Consider the following 15,515-nt stretch of genomic DNA (forward strand, 5'->3'; position numbering starts at 1 on the left):
AGCCGCCCGTGCTCAGGGCTCCTGTGCTGCTGTTGCGGTAAGGGGACCAACCTGCCGTGTTTGGCCTGGAAGGACTGGAATGACGAGTAAATGGAGTTGACTGAGGAATCCAGCCTTGCTCAGAGAGGCCGCCTGCTCTTGGAACTGGAGTCCCACCCCCTTTCCCTGCTGTGGCGCGGCGGGTCCCCAGGGTGCTCACATGGGCTGCCTGTGCCCCTTCAGCGTCCTGCAGGGCGCATTGCTGGCCGCCGCCTCGACTCTCCACGAGTGCCATGACTCTCCTTTCTCTTTTACTTCACCTCGATCTCTTCTCAGGTTTTCCATCATTGCGGCCATCCCGTCGTCTTACATCTGTGCTAAAGAAGGCCACGTCCGTGACTGCTCAGGGTGACACTTGTCCTTGGTTCTCCGCACAGTGTGCGTGCTCGTAGGCTATTTCACGTAGCCGTGAGCTCTGGGTTTGGTCAGTGGGGTACAGAGGGCTTGTTGGAGGTGTCCAAAGGTTTGACTCTCACTGGCAGACTGTTAAATTCCCCAGCAATCTCTTTGTGATTGTTTGGGGAAGTTTATTATAATATATTGGTCAGGTCATAAATTTACTTGTTAATAAAGATCTTTAAAGTAGAAATATTTCCTTTAATAATTATTAAAAATAAGACCTGGGCTGTAGCTCTGGGTTCGGTCCTCAGCACCACATAAAAAAATAAAGATATTGTGTTCATCTACAACTAAAATAATATATTTTAAAAAACCCTTTCTTAGGGAACATGTGTTTGTAAGAATTGGCACAATCTGGATATTATCCACACATTTTTGAACATCATCTATATCTGGAACAAAAACTCGTTACTAGTTGAAGTAATGTTTTGAGAATTCAATATTGGCCTAAATTCTGTGAAATCTTAATCTACTAAAATAGTTAAATACTGATTTTAAGTCTTCCCTGAAGTTCTATTCTGGAATAAAGAGAAGGAATACAAGATAATAATCTGATATCAGCAGTTTAGTCAGATCAGCTCATAGGATATAATCTGAATTCCATATGCAAAGTGCCCTACATCAAGGACTGGTGCCCAGAACCTGGGGTCACCAGAGTGGCCACCATCTCACTGCTCGGTGTCTGTACTGACTAATGCTGGGTATTGTGATTCTCGCCTACACTTAGATCCCTTTTACAGTTAAGCAGTATATGATGAACTTACAAGTACATGTCTATAATACTTTCAGTAGCTCATTTTGAAATTAATAGAATTCTTCTGCTGCTGAAAATAAAAGTAACCAAAACACTGATCTGTGAGCATTTTAATAACTAAATATGCCTTATGCTGAGGGGCAGCCTCCAGTAGCCTGTTGCTGGCAGGAAGGAAAAATTATGAGCTCTGGAAAGTAGTTTTGTCCTTGTGCTTAGATAGAACCACCAGGGCAGCGTGCAGATCTCTAGAGTTATGGCTCTTTCCTCACGTTGTTTGGACCCCATGGATCATGATGGTAAGTTTCCTGGGAACTGGGAACACATCCTTAGGTTCACGTTTATTCCTGTTGACATGAGCAAACTTCATTGACCAAACATGTTAAAGGTCTTGGGTTCTCCGATCTGGGGACGGGGTTATTGGGCAGTTCACCCTGATGTCAGGGGGTTGGAGGGACGCAGAGGGAGGCCCAGGCTCTGAATGTAACAATGTTTAGCATAGCAGGCCAGCCTTCAGGGACGGTGGTATCCAGCAGCTTCAGCAAGGGGGAGGGATTGGCCACGTTGCAGGGACTGTGCACGAAGCCACAGGAGAGTGGAGGGCAGCTCCGCCCCTGGGGAGGAGAGGCTGCGAGGGACAGAGCTGGGGTAGTGTCCCCTCGTGCAGAGGGTGCCAGGTGGCCTTGGAGGGTCTGGGAAGGCGCGCTCAGCTCCCTCTGGTGTGGGCCTTGCAGAGCAGTGAAGTGGGGGTGAGGAAGTCGGATGAGGTGAGGGCGAGGAGGAGAAGGGCACCACAGAACCTGGGCGGGGAGGTCAGGAGCTTCGGGGGCCCAGGCCGTGAGCCCGGGGCCTCCCGAGGGATGAGGACAGGGTCCCGAGAAGCAGCCCGCAGGGTGGACGTTGGCGGAAGCTCCCTGCGCGGGAGGCGGAGAAGCAGGGGCGGTGTCGGGTCAGGTCAGCAGCAGGCCGGAGAGGACCGACTCCTTGCCCGGGGCTGCCGTCCACCTTGCAGCCTCTGCCGTGGGAGCTCATTGGCCGAGGACAGTGAGATACGCACCGAGAGGCCTTGGGAGCAAAGAGGTTTAGAGCAGTGACCCTTTGGAAGAGAGGGAGGACTGTCCGAGGCCGGGGAGGACCCTGGGCGGCGAGGGTCCGAAGGACCGCGGAACCGACACCTTCCAGAGGCTGCGTCTGTTTTAAGAGTGCGTGTTCATGCCTGTGTGTCCCTGTGAGTGCGTGTTCATGCCTGCAGGTGGTCATGGTCCTGCTGCAGTAACTGGTCACTAGTCCGCAGGTCCCTGAGTAATGCCAAATGCAGAGCAAAGACTCAGGAAGGCAGACGCAGCTTAGGGCTTTAGGCTGGAACTAGCTCGGGTTCCATAGAAGCATTAGCACCTGAACACGTTTATGATGACAAACTTATTTCTTGACCACTTGGATGAGTTGGTTCCTGTGTCCCTCTCAAAAGTCTTAGTTGAGGGAAAGAGGAAATACTGGGGAATGATATTGGCTAAATTTTATTATTATATTTGTGTGTGTACAAATATTTAACAGTGATCCAACCATTATGTACAACCATAATGCACCAATAAAATATGGGAAAAGAAAAGAAAAAAAATGTTTTAGTCTTGCTATAGTGTTTTCCAAAGCTTTTTGGAAGGTAGGTTTAAATATTTTTTTGAAGTTACCGTTAAGAGCAAAAGTATTAATCTTAAAAGAAAAGAAATGAAGTTTAGTAGATATTCTTATTTCTAATGTATACTCATATTCTATCTATTCTAATTCCCCAAATCATACATATCCAAAATACCAGTATAACATTTTGGCCCACGAAGTACTCCTTTGGAATGTGAGATTTAGTTTTTAAAGCTTGATTTTCTTCATTAGGAACCTTTAACAGGAAAAAAATAATGAGTACTTTAATCTCCCTGACTGTAAAATTTTCTGAAAGTTTTTCATCCTGATTGAAATAGAAAGCAAGTTGCCAGGCATCAGCGCCCTGCCCTGCGAGTGGTCTTGGGTGCCTGGGCACAGGCCCGGCAGCTCCCCGGGCCCTGGACTGGCGCTGGGCCGGCTGCCCGGTGGATTGCTCTCCCAATATTTAATGTTTCTGCGATGGAATCACTTTCTCCCCTGAGTTGACTTGGGATTTGCCAGACGCACTGACAACACTGCGCTCCTTATTTTCGCCACATGACCTCAGCCTCTGCTTTAAAAATGTTGGAATAAAGGATGCTTTTGTTCCCATCTCCCTCCTGTGATATATTGACGAAGTGTCTGCGGGCTGAATGGAATAGTTTTACAGTAGGAGGCTGCTGGCCGCGCAGGGCTGGCCTGGGCTGGAAGGAAGTGAATCCGATAGGTCAGGAGAACGTACCATCTGTAAACACCCCTTTCCTTTTTTATTCACGTGTCAGGACAGCAGGAGCGGGCTGCTCGCGTCCCTGCGCAGAGCCCGGAGCAGCCGGGGAGCGAGCTGCAGTTTTTAAACCCTGCCTTTTAATCCCCGGGCCTGATCTCCCAGTGCTCGGGCTTGTGTTGGGAGCTGTTTTGAAACTAACATGGTTTAGTCCACTAACTGCATGTTGGGTAAATTCAAAACCCACATGCTCGTCCTCTTGCAGTGGAATAAGTCACATCTGATGGACATTTTCTGTGCTTATAGCATAGTAATGAACGTCTGACAGGCGCGACCTTTCATAAGACAACCCACACTATTGGCTTTCTGCCCAGAATATTGCTGCAACACTCTCTGTGATTGGTTATCTCTCTATCATGCATTGCTTCACAAGGGGAAACGGCCCCTTTTTTTAATAAATCTACGATGGCTGGCTGCAATATGCCTCACTGTAAGTATCTGTGTGAGTGTGGCTGTGTGGGAGAGAGGCAGAGTTTGGAAATGACTTAGTCTGGCGTCCCATGGGAGGCTGTGAGACCTCGGACAGCAGTGAAGTGCTACTTAGTAAATCTTGACCTGTCTCTTTTTTCTACAGGTTGGTACTAAGAAGTGCCTTTCCTGACGTCTCTGCTGCTTGGAACCGCTTCTAGAGCAGCCTCTGCTTTTGCCTTGCTTGCTGCCAGCTAGACTGTGACGACAGCACGTCCACCCTCCACCTCTAGCCCAGACACCCCCATTTCTACTTCTAATCAAGAGAAAGGCTCTAAGTATCTGGCATTGCCCTAGGCTGCTTTAGTTTTAAAAGAAAAGTTTGCTGAAAAAGTAAGATATCTTCTGCCAGGAAATCAAGGAGGAAAACAAAATCATTTTCTCGATTTTGCTCTAAACTGCTGCATCTGTCTATGCCAAACTAATCAATACCGATTGCACCACCAACTCCATTGCAAATTCAGCTGCGAGGAGATTCCCTTTCAGACAACTTTGCTGAAAGCAGCTTGGAAATTCAAAGGGTCTGCCACGTTTTCATGCTTGCATTTTGGGCTCCAAATTGGCACTGGGAAGGGGTTACTGAGAGCACAAGGCTGATTCCAGGCCCGACTTTTAAACGTTTATCTACTTACAATCCTAGTATTTCTCTGAAAACCAAAACCTCTTTGAATTAACAGTTTCGTGCTGTGAATTTCTAGTGGGAGATCTTTTCCTTGATATTGACAACACAGTTTTCCATGTACTTTTAAAGCAGGGAGTGGGGGAAATATTTTGGAGGGGAAATTTTCATCATCATTTTACAGTTTTATCAGTTCGATTTTTTTTTTTTTTTTTTTTTTTGGGGTTGTTGCTTTTTTTTTTTTTTTTTTTTTCTTTTTCCGGGGGGGTCGGGTTTGTTGGTTTCACTGAAAAAAATTAACTACCTGTAAAATCTAAACATGGCTGTTAGTGTCACACCAATTCGGGACACAAAATGGCTAACACTGGAAGTATGTAGAGAGTTTCAAAGAGGGACTTGCTCACGTCCAGACACGGAGTGTAAATTCGCACATCCTTCGAAAAGCTGCCAAGTTGAGAATGGACGCGTAATCGCCTGCTTTGATTCATTGAAAGTGAGTAAACATTCTGTTATTTTAAGGATATGCAATAATTGAATACAGTACTCTGACTTTGGAATTGTGCATAGTCCTGTGGTGTGTTCTTATGATGATGTTGGGCTGGGGGACTGTATTAGATGTGATAGCGCCAGACAGGTCTGCTGAGAGCAGATTGGAAATTCCATGTCAAAGGGTCTGCCACGTTTTTGTGCCAAACTTTGTCTGGCCAATTCTGTTGTGAATAACTTTTTTTTTTTTTTTTAATTGGTCCTTTAGCTCCATGACTTTTCCTGGGGCAGAAAGTGTTGACGTATGTTTTACTTCCTAGTGGCAGCGTTAGTGTCTGTTTGGAATGGTAAATGTGCAGATGTGTGCTTCGCATATGCATGCCTTGTACATGTGAGACCCTGGTCACAGCTGAAGGAAGGTGATCTGCTGTGTTGGCACAGGAGCTGCCTGTGGTCAAAGAACGTTTGATTTTTAAATCAGTTAATTGTAGATAGACATTTTATACTTTTTTTTTTTTTTTTTTTTTTACTATTTTGAAAATTTAGATTGTCTTTTTATTTTCTGGGCATATTATTTTAAGGGCAGAAGCCATGTGTTGTGTGGAGAATATAACTAGAAGTGAGTTCCAGAACTTTTGCTACAGTACCTTGTTTGTGGCACAAGCTTTGTTGAATATGAATTTCATAGATAAGTACAATTATTCATTGGATTTTTTTTCAGCCTCAAAAATTCTAGTTTGAAGGAACTTAGCAGTTGATTTTGTATTAGATCCTGATTAGTTTTTATTTGTAACAGTCTCAACCAGAAATGTTAACAGTTAGCTTTTGTGGGCCCTCTAATACTAAGAGATTTACTTACGCGTTTCTTGACATTCAAAAATGTCATTGGATTTGCAATCCAGGTATCATATTTGAAAACGTGTCTCATAAAAGATAGCCTACATGTCTTTATTTTGACATGCAAGATCAAGACTAGAAATGTGTTCTTGGTTCTCTCAACCTGTTTTGATCAAATTGTTTTTGAATGTCAACATTGGTTAATTCATTAAACATTTGAGGAGGGGATCACTATCATATCTACTTACATACAGTCTCAAAGATCCATCTTGCCTTCTAAAAAACACGTAGTGCTTTAATACTACTTTTTAAAACAATGTCAGGGTGAGTTATGAGTTAACTGTTTCAGTCAACTGCTTCTTGATCCACTTTGGGCTGCTTACTCTGCTAAAGTTTTTGCCAGAGATTCCAAGGCTATCATCTTCAGAGCAGAATAACATTGAGACATTCACAACCACAGAAATATCTTGAGATGTTAGATTGTTCTTAACGTCATAACCCTGAGATCAATAAGCAGAGGTTGTAAATTACTCTCCGGCCTTCCCCCTTTCCTTTGACAGGCGTTGACGAAGGGCACGCTGGTTGTACCTTGTGAACACGTATTCCTAAACTGGTGCTGACCGCATTCAGGTGTCGGTAGAGATGAGGTCCCATAAAGCGAGGTCCGGAGGGCTAATTGCTCCTCTCAGTAACCAGCTGTGTCCATAAGTGACCCTGTTTTGACCCAATTACTAGTAAATCCAGTCTCTAATCCTATAGAGGGTTGATGGTGCCTTCGTAGCTGCAAAGTGAAGGACATTAAATTTGGCTGTGACATTGAGTCGTTTCGCAGAAGACCTGCCTCTACAGCGTCTGGAAACATCGTGCAACATTGATATTCAGTTGCTATTTTCCATCTGAAAATATTTTTGTAGTTGCTGCTCACTTGTGGCCACAGAACAGTTCCCCTTTGAGCTGAGCAGCAGCATTGCTCAATGACAGGCTGTGTGGCCGACAGGATCCAACTGCCACATCAGGGCTCTGTTAACTGACAGGCAGTTTCAAGATTTTAAGTTTATTTATGACATGAATTCACTGTAGCAGCTAATCAACATAAACTTTGTCCTTTTTCTTTGTCTAAGAGAAACTGAAATTTATGGTGTCTAAAACGTGGTGAAATATTTTGGGTCTGAGTAAAAGGAGACGAATAAACATGAATTTATTTATGGTGGAGCTTTGTAATCAGGACGAGAGCTCCTTAAATGTTCATGACATAACTACATTAAGAATGAATTAGAACAATTTTACATTTGCAGCGAAGTGTTCATGCCTGAAAGTCCATGTCTTGTATATATAACTGATACCGGTGTGATTTTTTTTTTTATACTGTGTTGGAAAGCCTACCTTTTAGATGGTAGCCTCCCTTGTCTTCAGTTTTGGGGCTAAAATATATCAAAAACATATTTTAAAACAGTTCAAGTTTAAACTGTGTGACTCATGTTTGAAGTTCTGAAATTTGGGAGCCTGATGCGGGTTCTGTGCCAATAACCGCTAGATGGCTTGCATTGTCTCAGTGAACAGAAGGAATTCAGAAAGCTCGTAATATCCTGACTTCTTCTGCAAAATGTGTTCTGTGTGTTCCTGCAATCCGTAGTCCAGCCTCTTCGAGTTCTTGAGCCACGAGATGGAGGTGGCCTGTGTAATCTGCTATTTTTAGAAAGTTAGGAAAGCAAACCAAATACTCTCTGAGAGGACCCTGTGAAATGGCTGTCCCCTTCAGCTGTGCTGTTTCAGGCTTTGGCCGGAATCCTGGCTGACTTACATCCACGGCAGACTTCTCCTTAGGAGAAGAGAATTCGTTTCATTAAAAAACACAAGTCAAACAGAACAAGAAGGTATTTATTTATCCAAAAGAAGTCAGTTGGCATGTTACTCAAGATGATAGGAAGAAAGTTAGCTAATGGTATTTCAGATGCATTCTGGTACGTTTAAGTTGCAAAAAAGCATCAGATTGGATATACTATGGGGAAAATGTAGAAATCTGTAACAATAAATGTGTTGCTAAGTAAAACAGCCATACATGGTGATGAGGAATATACATATACATACATATATATATATATATATATATATGTGGTGTAGCAGAATAATATGAGCAAAAGTTGTAATGAGTCGAGTATTCAAATTAGTATTTAATTACTTAAATTCTCTCCATTAATTTTACTTTTACATTTGGTGTTTTATTTCACAGTACTTAGAGTATGTTCCATCTGAGGCTCGACATGTTTACTTTCTGTAGGTTTGGGTGTTTTAGTGACTTCAGAAATCTAGGACATTTGGAATATGTATTATTTTATGCTGATGAGGACTTTTCCTGCTCATGGCCCATGAAAGCAGTACCAGAAGAAAGAAACAGGAGTAAAACTACCAGTTTCACAAGCCTCCTTAGAATGGCATTATATATCAGAAATAGTGTTTTAGATAATAACTAATTATGAGCCGCCTATTTTCTTTAGTTATGACCTTTCAAACTTAGGGAGTATATAGAAAGAGAACCTATAGGATATTTATGAATGTGATACTGAATTATTTATATTCTTGAAAATTAAGCTTTTATTATGTGATCCACAGACACAGACTTGTTGATTGAATTGTTCTCTTTCAAATCTTCATTCACTTTTCAGGTCCTGGGAATGAGGGAGAATAAACTTTTATGTTTAATTATCTGTCTTCAAAAAAATCTAGCAAAACTAATCTTCCCTTGAAACTTGAGTAATTCTTCTCTTACCAAACTAAACAATTTCCTCTAAGATAGTTTTTCATTTTGCTATTACACATGTCCACATATAAGTGTGCCTGCCTGCCTGCCTGTCCCCTGGTGAGGTGGGCCTCCACACAGCAGAGATCAGGTACCAGTGCAGTGGCCTGGGATCCCAGCACCACGGGCCGAGTCTGGAAGTCTGGCTCTGGGAGCTCACAGGCAGGGGAAGCTTCTCTCTGCTGTCACCTGTGGACCGCGTGGCAGAGCTAAAGGTGAGGAAGTGGTCCCAAAGGTGTCCTCGGTCAGCCTTGGGGTTGCTTCTGTTCTCGCACAGGGTTCTTCCACCCAGAGATGCCCTGTCACGGCCGTTTCTGAGCCACCAGCGTGGTCTTTTCGTCACATTAAACTTGTGTAGAACAAGTTTAACGAGTGACCCTGACAAAAGGGAGCTCCAGACACAACACCCACTTTTGAATTAAAATGTGACTCCAGCAATTGCCTAATTGGATGGCTATTACTGAGGGTGGTCATTTGCTCGTCTTGCCGGGGGCTGCTCCATGTGATATTGAAGCTCTTCTCGGGGCTACCTGCAGCCCTGCAGGCACGCTGCACCGTGCCTCCAGGGGCGAGTTGACATGGTGGCCCCTTGTGCCTGTGTCTGGAGAAGAGCTCACCAGAAGGCCTGGCGTGCCCATGCTGCTCTGGGCACAGGTGGCCCCCCGCCCCCCGCAGAACCCTCCCACCTCTGAAGAGCCCCATGCACACACCAAGGACCTTCCTAGCCAGGTCCTCAGCAGCTGCAGGCCTATGTTCACTGGCTGTTGGTGTTCTTATAGTTAGAAGGGTTTTGAGGAAAGATTTCTAAGTGATTTTAAAGATTTCTAAGTGATTTTTCTAAGTTTTAAAGTTGGCAGACAAACAAAACTCCAGACAGGTTTTGAATGGCACTGCATGAGGACCTAGCTCGACCCCCGGTTCTGCCTCCTCCTGGAGATTCTGGTTCATTGCTTCTACTTTGCTTATTCTCCTTAAACCTTGCTTCTGTTTGGGGTGCCAGGTGCGCCCAAGGCTGAGCAGGACTTGAGCAGTTAGGCTTGGGGTTAGTGGTGCTGCACACATCTAGAGCTGCTGGGGGTTCTCTTCCCATTGAAGAGCTCCCAGCAGTCCATGGAAGAGCTAGAGCAGTCTCATGGAAGAGCTCAGAGCAGTCCCATGGAAGAGCTCCCAGCAGTCCCATGGAAGAGCTCCCAGAAGACCCATGGAGGAGCTCCCAGCAGACCCATGGAGGAGCTCCCGGCAGTCCCATGAAAGAGCTCCCAGCAGACCCATGGAGGAGCTCCCAGCAGTCCCATATAAGAGCTCCCAGCAGTCCCATGGAAGAGCTAGAGCAGTCCCACGGAAGAGCTCAGAGCAGTCCCACGGAGGAACTCAGAGCAGTCCATGGAAGAGCTCAGAGCAGTCTCATGTAGGAACTCAGAGCAGTCCATGGAAGAGCTAGAGCAGTCCATGGAAGAGCTCCCAGTAGTCCCATGGAGGAGCTCAGAGCAATCCATGGAAGAGCTCCCAGCAGACCATGGAAGAGCTAGAGTAGTCCATGGAAGAGCTCCCAGCAGTCCCTTGGTTCAGCTCAGAGCAGTCCCATGGAAGAGCTCCCAGCAGTCCCATGGAAGAGCTCCCAGAAGACCCATGGAGGAGCTCCCAGCAGTCCCATAGAAGAGCTCCCAGCAGTCCCATGGAAGAGCTAGAGCAGTCCCACGGAAGAGCTCAGAGCAGTCCCATGGAGGAGCTAGAGCAGTCCCATGGTAGAGCTCAGAGCAGTCCCACGGAAGAGCTCAGAGCAGTCCCATGGAAGAGCTCAGAGCAGTCCCATGGAAGAGCTCAGAGCAGTCCCATGGAAGAGCTCAGAGCAGTCCCACGGAAGAGCTCAGAGCAGTCCCATGGAAGAGCTAGAGCAGTCCCATGGAAGACCTAGAGCAGTCCCATGGAAGACCTAGAGCAGTCCCATGGAAGAGCTCCCAGCAGTCCCATGGAAGAGCTCAGAGCAGTCCCATGGAAGAGCTAGAGCAGTCCCATGGAAGAGCTCAGAGCAGTCCCATGGAAGAGCTAGAGCAGTCCCATGGTAGAGCTCAGAGCAGTCCCACGGAAGAGCTCAGAGCAGTCCCATGGAAGAGCTCCCAGCAGTCCCATGGAAGAGCTCCCAGCAGTCCCATGGAAGAGCTAGAGCAGTCCCACGGAAGAGCTAGAGCAGTCCCATAGAAGAGCTCAGAGCAGTCCCATGGAAGAGCTCAGAGCAGTCCCATGGAAGTGCTCCCAGCAGTCCCTTGGAACAGGTCAGAGCAGTCCCATGGAAGAGCTCCCAGCAGTCCCATGGAAGAGCTAGAGCAGTCCCACGGAAGAGCTCAGAGCAGTCCATGGAAGAGCTAGAGCAGTCCCATGGAAGAGCTAGAGCAGTCCCATGGAAGAGCTCCCAGCAGTCCATGGAAGAGCTCAGAGCAAACCCATGGAAGAGCTCAGAGCAGTCCATGGAGGAGCTCCCAACAGTCCCATGGAAGAACTCCCAGCAGTCCATGGAAGAGCTCAGAGCAGTTCGTGGGCAGGCTCCTGCCAGAGGTTCTGTATAGGGAAGAGCGTGGCTCCGGTGGCATGTCCGGCTGGAGGTGAGCCCTGAGTGTTTCTGAGACCCGGCATAGGCTCTCAGGGACCTTGTCAGGAAGGGGATCCTGTCATTTCCCTTGCCCCAGAGGATCGTGGCCCAGCATGGCGGCTCCATTACCTTACACGGTGAACAGTGTCTCTGCCTTCCCATAGGTGTAGATAAAGCTGCTTATTTTCTTACAAAAAGATCCTATTGGGGAAAATTTGAGACTTTTTAAAAAAAATTCTTTAAAGAAATACGTTTTATGTTTTTATATAGAACAATTTCCTATGTTGACAGGTAGTTAACGAAGTAGAAATCGCTATCTAAATAGATGACCTTTGACTTAGCACTGCTGCATGATTAGCATGCAGAAGACTTAGTAAAACCAGCTGGGATCCTTGGTAGACATACTTGGTTGTTTGAAGTATGAGGTTATTAGGGTAGTAATTTATGAATTTCACCGTCAGATTAATGATAGCCAGGACTTCTTATTTGAATACTTGGGATACAATAAACTACTATTGAATTTGTCCAAATATTATATTTTTTATACAACTGTCATCAAATGTACATTTACATATAGCATTGTCCTTATTCCTCTGACACAGTTTTTAAAGATTTTCTCTCTGAGATAAAATTTCATTTCTTGTTTTCTGTTGTTTTTTTTTTTGTTGTTGTGGTTGATACTAGGGACTGAACTCAGGGCTGCTCAACCACTGAGCCACATATCCAGCCCTAGTTTGTATTTCATTTAGAGATAGGGTCTCACTGAATTGCTTAGCACCTCGCCTTTGCTGAGGCTGGCTTTGAACTTGAGATCCTCCTGCCTCAGCCTCCTGAGCCACGGGATTACAGGCCTGCGTGGCCATTTCTTGTTTTCTATGGTGCAAGAGTTGGTGTTTTGAAAGTCACTGACAGTTGTTAAACTGTCCAACTCCCTTATCCCTTATGACTTGATTGACAGGCTGTCCCTTGGATGTCTTTGGACCTTGTCCATCTTGAACTTCTGTTTTGCGTTGTTGGAGATTTCCGCAGCTTCCTCGCTGTCCAGTCTCAGAACTGTTGGTTGTGAGCACTCTTTCTTTTCCTCTGCACGGTCACACAGCATTGATTCAGACATGTTGTTTGTAAGGCATTAGATGCAGCATTGAGTAAGAGAGATGCTTCTCCTTCCCCAGCACTGGGCATAAACAATGAGGGGCTTATAGTTCAGTTGTTGTCCTGCCCTGTCTGGTGACTCCATCATCATGAGAACTCAGGTTCCTTAGTTCCACAGGTAGGCTTGCTTCAAAACTGTAAGATGGCTGCTGCAGCCCAGCCATCGTATCCTTGTTCTAGAAAACAGAACAGGAAAGGGCAAGAGGGACCTCAGCCCAGTCCAGTCAGGATCCCTTTCACAAAGGTCCTCTGAGCTTCACAAGCAGGGGTTTGTTCTGGCCTCTCACTGGTTGATTTTGGCAAAAAGCTTGCAGGGAGCAGTGGTCTCTTAACGGCTACCTTCATTAAAATGAGGCCTCTGGAAGGGCAGGTGAAAGGGATGTTTGGGGGTCAGTCAGTGGAGTAAGAGTTAGAGCTGTTTTTCCACTGAAAGCTTCTAGAATCAAACATCTCTGCAGGAAAGCAGCAGGCATGGCAGTGGTTGAAGGGAGACCTCTTCTCAAGAGAACCTTGAGTCTTGTCATGGCGGCAAGCCTGCGGTCACTTCCCGCCTGTCCTGGCTGCGGATCCATTCAACCTGGTGTGTCGCAGCTGGATGGATTTTTACTTTCATAAAAAAATAGAAGGACTTTGTGTTAGTTTCCTGTGCAGGGCCTCCTTGTAAATTTAGTTACACATTTGCAACTTGAGTATAACAGGCACGCCTACCATAAACATGACTGTATGATGCAAGGTTCTGTGCTTACTGTGGTTTCTATTTCTGCTTCTTCCAGAAAATGTTCTTCTTTATTTCTTCTATATAGAGTAAAATAATAAAATGACTTGATATTTACTGAAAGACAGCTGCGTGCGGGCGCCATGCCCAGTGCTCTTGGCTGATGGCGATCCTCGGTCTGTGTGGTGGTCCTCCCACGGACGCTGCTCCCATTTTATGGATGGGTAGCGTGAACTGCAGGGAAGCTGGGGGTCCCGGTTCCCCCAGTAAGACGGGAACTGGAAGCCACAGCTGTGCCTTCCCTTCTCCCTGTGAAGCGCTGCTTTAAACGTACATAGCCGTAGTCTAAGGAGCCACAAAAGTCACGTGGCTTGCTTAGGAGCAAAAATGAATATTCAGGGCATGTTTGCAGCCCAGGACCTCAAGCATCCGTGCCTAGAAGCAGTTACACTTTAAGTCAACAAACTAATCAACAAGTGAACACCAGGAAGGAGGGCCGGGGACCAGCTCTCCATGATCATGAATCTGCAGCCACGTGGGAAGAGAGCCTAGCGAAGTGGCTGAGGTAAGGAGCCGCTCTTCCGCCTAGGTAGCCGCCCCTCTTGTGTACAGAAAAATTCCAAAGTCTTAACTGTTCAGGAGCCATTTTCCCACAGAATCAATGTGGTCACATCATCAGGTCACGCTAGAGAAGCCAGAGTGACCAGAGGGTGCTCAGCTTACTGCCTGGAACAAGCACCTCCGAGAACTCTCCTGTTAGCGAAACCCCGGAGGCGCCCGAGTAGCCTGGGGAGAGCCCACCGCCGTGCATCCTCAGTCCTGCAGTGTCCTCGGCCCCCATGCTCTGGCCAGAGCATTTCCATGGGAACGAAGTGTCTAAAGTTCCAGTTTGCGATTCAGAAATGCACCTGGGCCCAGCTAGGGAAGGGTCCTACCTGGACTCCAGGGATGCTCTCTGCCACTGGTGTGAGGTCCCCAGTGTCAGCTCTGGGCTGCTCCTGCTCCCTGCAGCTGGCCTTCCCCGGCAGATGGTGTCAAGTTCAGTTTCCCCTTCCCGGCCGTTCTATCACAGTGACAGTTGGGATCGCTAATCGACTCCCATGGGGGCAGCAAGGACATTCAGGAGGTGACTACGGGCTAAGCACTCAACTGTTGGAAGACAAACTCAAGTGCTTCCTGTGTCAGGCGTTGGAGGCGCAGGTGTTAGAGCACAGGCCCCGCTCAGGGAGACCAGGGGTCAGGGAGGCGGAGGAACTGAAGCTTCCCAGCAGGAATCCCTGGGTGCCCGGAAGAGGAACTGGAGGCAGGCAGGGGGCCACCACTCTGGGGGTTTGTCCTGCTGTGGGCTTCCTTCGCCAGCCACAACTGCTCATTCTGAGACCCCTAGTGGGGCTAGAAGGATCCCCAGTAAGAGAGATCCCCTCCCACAGGAGCACTGTCCCTGGGTGGCCAGTGGTCAGTTGGGACCCACCTACATTTCAAAGCAGGCACAGTTTTAGGTCCAGCAGAATTCTTCTGAGACTCTCTGGGCTTATTTAACACTATTTGTATTTTAGAAGATGTTAATGTGAGTTTGAGGCTCAATGATTAAGATCCAGGACCCTGGGCTCTCCAGGCCCTGTAGGAACCCAGTGTCTTAAGTTAGAATTTATCTGCCTGCCTAAGATCCAGACCTAAGCACGGAGGCTTCTGGATTACAGAAACACTTACGCTAAGTCCAGTCTCTTCTCAAGTACGGAGGAAGCATCTCTAGCTAACAGGCGACAGTAAATTACATGAAGTAAAACATGGAAAATTAAAATCAGGAAAGCTGGGAAACCTTTCTGTCATTTCCATTTTCTGCACAAAAACAGACACAATCAGCGTTGAGGATCTGCTGGTGACAGATCAATCACATCTGTAATTCATTCTTTCCATGGTACTGCATTCAGACGACGATTTGCTTTCAGATACCTTTGCTCATCTAATATTCTAAAATCTTCCACAGACTGAAAATAAGTCTAGTAACATCTTCCAATCCCAGGAAGCTTTTATAACTCAACAGTGTTAGCTTGCAAAGTGGGCCAAATTAAAAAAAAAAAAAAAAAAAAAAAAAAAAAACAAGAAAAAAGACAGAAAGATTTTAGAGAAAAACACAGCCAAAATTATCTTGCTTGAAATAAGATTCCTTTTTGTAGACGACATTGCTTTTCATAAAACAAGTTCTCGTTTAAGGGAGGCAACCGAGAAATGAACCATGAAGAAAG

General features: G+C 46.2%; 1 protein-coding gene across 17 annotated transcripts in view; it reads left to right on the forward strand.

The window, feature by feature from the left end:
- Positions 1-15,515, forward strand: part of Mbnl1 (muscleblind like splicing regulator 1) — a 179,736-nt gene that overhangs the window by 45,035 nt on the left and 119,186 nt on the right. For 4 of the 17 annotated variants that reach the window (XM_047563582.1, XM_047563584.1, XM_047563587.1 and 1 more), the window contains exon 1: positions 4,955-5,188. The exons of 11 other annotated variants lie outside the window; for them this stretch is intronic. In XM_047563582.1, coding sequence (XP_047419538.1) covers positions 5,015-5,188 — 174 coding nt within the window. In that variant the 5' untranslated portion in view covers positions 4,955-5,014. Of the gene's footprint in view, positions 1-4,058; positions 4,183-4,954; positions 5,189-15,515 lie in introns of those variants that run through there. 2 more of the 17 variants (XM_047563594.1, XM_047563599.1) reach the window with 2 other exon arrangements.

This window comes from Sciurus carolinensis, chromosome 9 (genome assembly GCF_902686445.1).
Source record: "Sciurus carolinensis chromosome 9, mSciCar1.2, whole genome shotgun sequence".
Lineage (NCBI taxonomy): Eukaryota > Metazoa > Chordata > Mammalia > Rodentia > Sciuridae > Sciurus > Sciurus carolinensis.